This window comes from Oncorhynchus gorbuscha, linkage group LG09, assembly GCF_021184085.1.
Source record: "Oncorhynchus gorbuscha isolate QuinsamMale2020 ecotype Even-year linkage group LG09, OgorEven_v1.0, whole genome shotgun sequence".
Lineage (NCBI taxonomy): Eukaryota > Metazoa > Chordata > Actinopteri > Salmoniformes > Salmonidae > Oncorhynchus > Oncorhynchus gorbuscha.
The window spans coordinates 9358924-9361537 of NC_060181.1; the positions used below are offsets into that span (position 1 = coordinate 9358924).

General features: G+C 43.0%; 1 protein-coding gene across 1 annotated transcript in view; it reads right to left on the reverse strand.

Annotated features, from left to right (window-relative positions):
* LOC124043145 (gamma-aminobutyric acid type B receptor subunit 1-like) overlaps positions 1–2614 on the reverse strand; it is a 438637-nt gene that overhangs the window by 1902 nt on the left and 434121 nt on the right. The window contains exons 22-23 of the mRNA XM_046361378.1: positions 1377–1502; positions 110–256 (exon numbers count right to left, since the gene is read on the reverse strand). Of these exons, the coding sequence (XP_046217334.1) occupies positions 110–256; positions 1377–1502 (273 nt within the window). The remainder of the gene's footprint in view (positions 1–109; positions 257–1376; positions 1503–2614) is intronic.

Sequence of the window (2614 nt, forward strand, 5' to 3'; positions counted from 1 at the left end):
CTGTATACCATAACTGATCCTATACCTACTGTATACCATAACTGATCCTATACCTACTGTATACCATAACTGATCCTATACCTACTGCATAACAGAACAGAACCTGTACCTCCTGAATGATCTTCTGTAGTTCCTTGTTCTCTCTCTCCAGCTGTCTGGACTTCTCCTCATCGTTGTTGTTGGTGGATGAGCCCTGTGTCTTCATGGTCTCCTGGGTGTCTGACTGCCACTCCCCTCGGGTGATCAGACGACGCATCTACAGTATTACCATGGAGACAAACAATCTGTACTTAAACATCTACAGTATCACCATGGAGATAAGCAATATGTACTGAAACATCTACAGTATCACCATGGAGACAATCAATCTGTACTGAAACATCTACAGTATCACCATGGAGACAATCAATCTGTACTGAAACATCTACAGTATCACCATGGAGACAATCAATCTGTACTGAAACATCTACAGTATCACCATGGAGACAATCAATATGTACTGAAACATCTACAGTATCACCATGGAGATAATCAATATGTACTGAAACATCTACAGTATCACCATGGAGATAATCAATATGTACTGAAACATCTACAGTATCACCATGGAGACAATCAATCTGTACTGAAACACCTACAGTATCACCATGGAGATAATCAATATGTACTGAAACATCTACAGTATCACCATGGAGACAATCAATCTGTACTGAAACATCTACAGTATCACCATGGAGATAATCAATATGTACTGAAACATCTACAGTATCACCATAGAGACAATCAATATGTACTGAAACATCTACAGTATCACCATGGAGATAATCAATATGTACTGAAACATCTACAGTATCACCATAGAGACAATCAATATGTACTGAAACATCTCCAGTATCACCATGGAGACAATCAATCTGTACTGAAACATCTACAGAGTATCACCATAGAGATAATCAATATGTACTGAAACATCTCCAGTATCACCATGGAGACAATCAATCTGTACTGAAACATCTACAGTATCACCATGGAGACAATCAATCTGTACTGAAACATCTACAGTATCACCATGGAGACAATCAATCTGTACTGAAACATCTACAGTATCACCATGGAGACAATCAATCTGTACTGAAACATCTACAGTATCACCATAGAGATAAACAATCTGTACTGAAACATCTACAGTATCACCATGGAGACAATCAATCTGTACTGAAACATCTACAGAGTATCACCATAGAAATGCATACACAGTGCTTGAATTGAGCTGGTGCTCACTGGTACATAATATGTTAACACAGGCATTGTAACAGACAGACTGTAGTTACTGACTGAAGCTGTTACTGTACCACAGAGACAGACTGTAATTCTACCTTGGGGACAAAGAGCACAACCAGGGTGATGTAGACGGAGAAGACGATGGCCAGGGAGGAGAGGCAAACGGCGTCCTGCTGTGAGGACAAGATCATGGTGACAGGAACCGTGATCATACACAACACCTGTAGGGAGAGGAGGGGGAGAGATAGAGAGGAGACAGGGGGAGGGGTAGGAGGAGAGAGATAGGATGGAGTGAGAGAGCGAGTTAGAGAGAGAGAGAGAGAGAAAGAGAGAGAGAGAGAGAGAGAGAGAGAGAGAGAGAGAGAGAGAGAGAGAGAGAGAGAGAGAGGGTATGAAAAATGAGAGTGTGAAAAATGAGGGAAGAGAGACAGGCCAGAGAGGGGGATAGTAATCAATACGTATTGACCAACAGTCATCTATCCTCCAAAACCTGCAAAATCTCATCCAGACTGGCAAATGGAGAAACGAACCCTGCCGTCAGACTGATTCTTTTCTCTGTCGAGTCATTAATCACAGCGGACAGGTCACACACAGAAGGAAAGGACGACAATCTCAGGGTACAAATACAATCCTATTCCATAGAGAGGCCTGGTAAAAAAGTAGTGCACAATACATTGGGGATAGGATGCCATTTGGGAAGCAAATTTAGATTCTTCCAGAATTGTTCCAATTAATTTCACCTTGATTCCTCCTTGGTCTCATTTCCTATTTTTCCCCTTCGCTTGTTTTTGTTTTTTTTGGGGGGGGGGGGGAGAGGAGCTGATTAGCCCTGACTACTTCCCTTTGATTCATCTTTAATTAATTTGATCGTCTTCATTTAGTTCCAGAAATGAGCAGATGGGCACCTCTCTTTGCTCCCATTCTTGTAGGGTCTACGATAGATAGATGTGAGTGCCTGGCCACTTCAGAAGATGGTGGTGGTGGTGGTTGTGGTGGAATCAGTCTCATTAGTTTTTACATAGAAGGGGGATCACTGGGACACCATTCATCACGAGGCCAGAGAGAGAGCGAGAGAGAGAGAGCGAGAGAGAGAGAGAGAGAGAGAGAGAGAGAGAGAGAGAGAGAGAGAGAGAGAGAGAGAGAGAGAGAGAGAGAGAGAGAGAGAGAGAGAGAGAGAGAGAGAGAGAGAGAGAGAGAGGGAGAGAGAGAGAGAGAGAGAGAGAGAGAGAGAGAGGGAGAGAGAGACGAGAGAGAGAGAGAGAGAGACAGAGAGAGAGAGAGAGAGAGAAGAGAGCGAGAGAGACAACAGACAGACAGACAGAGGGAGAAAGAC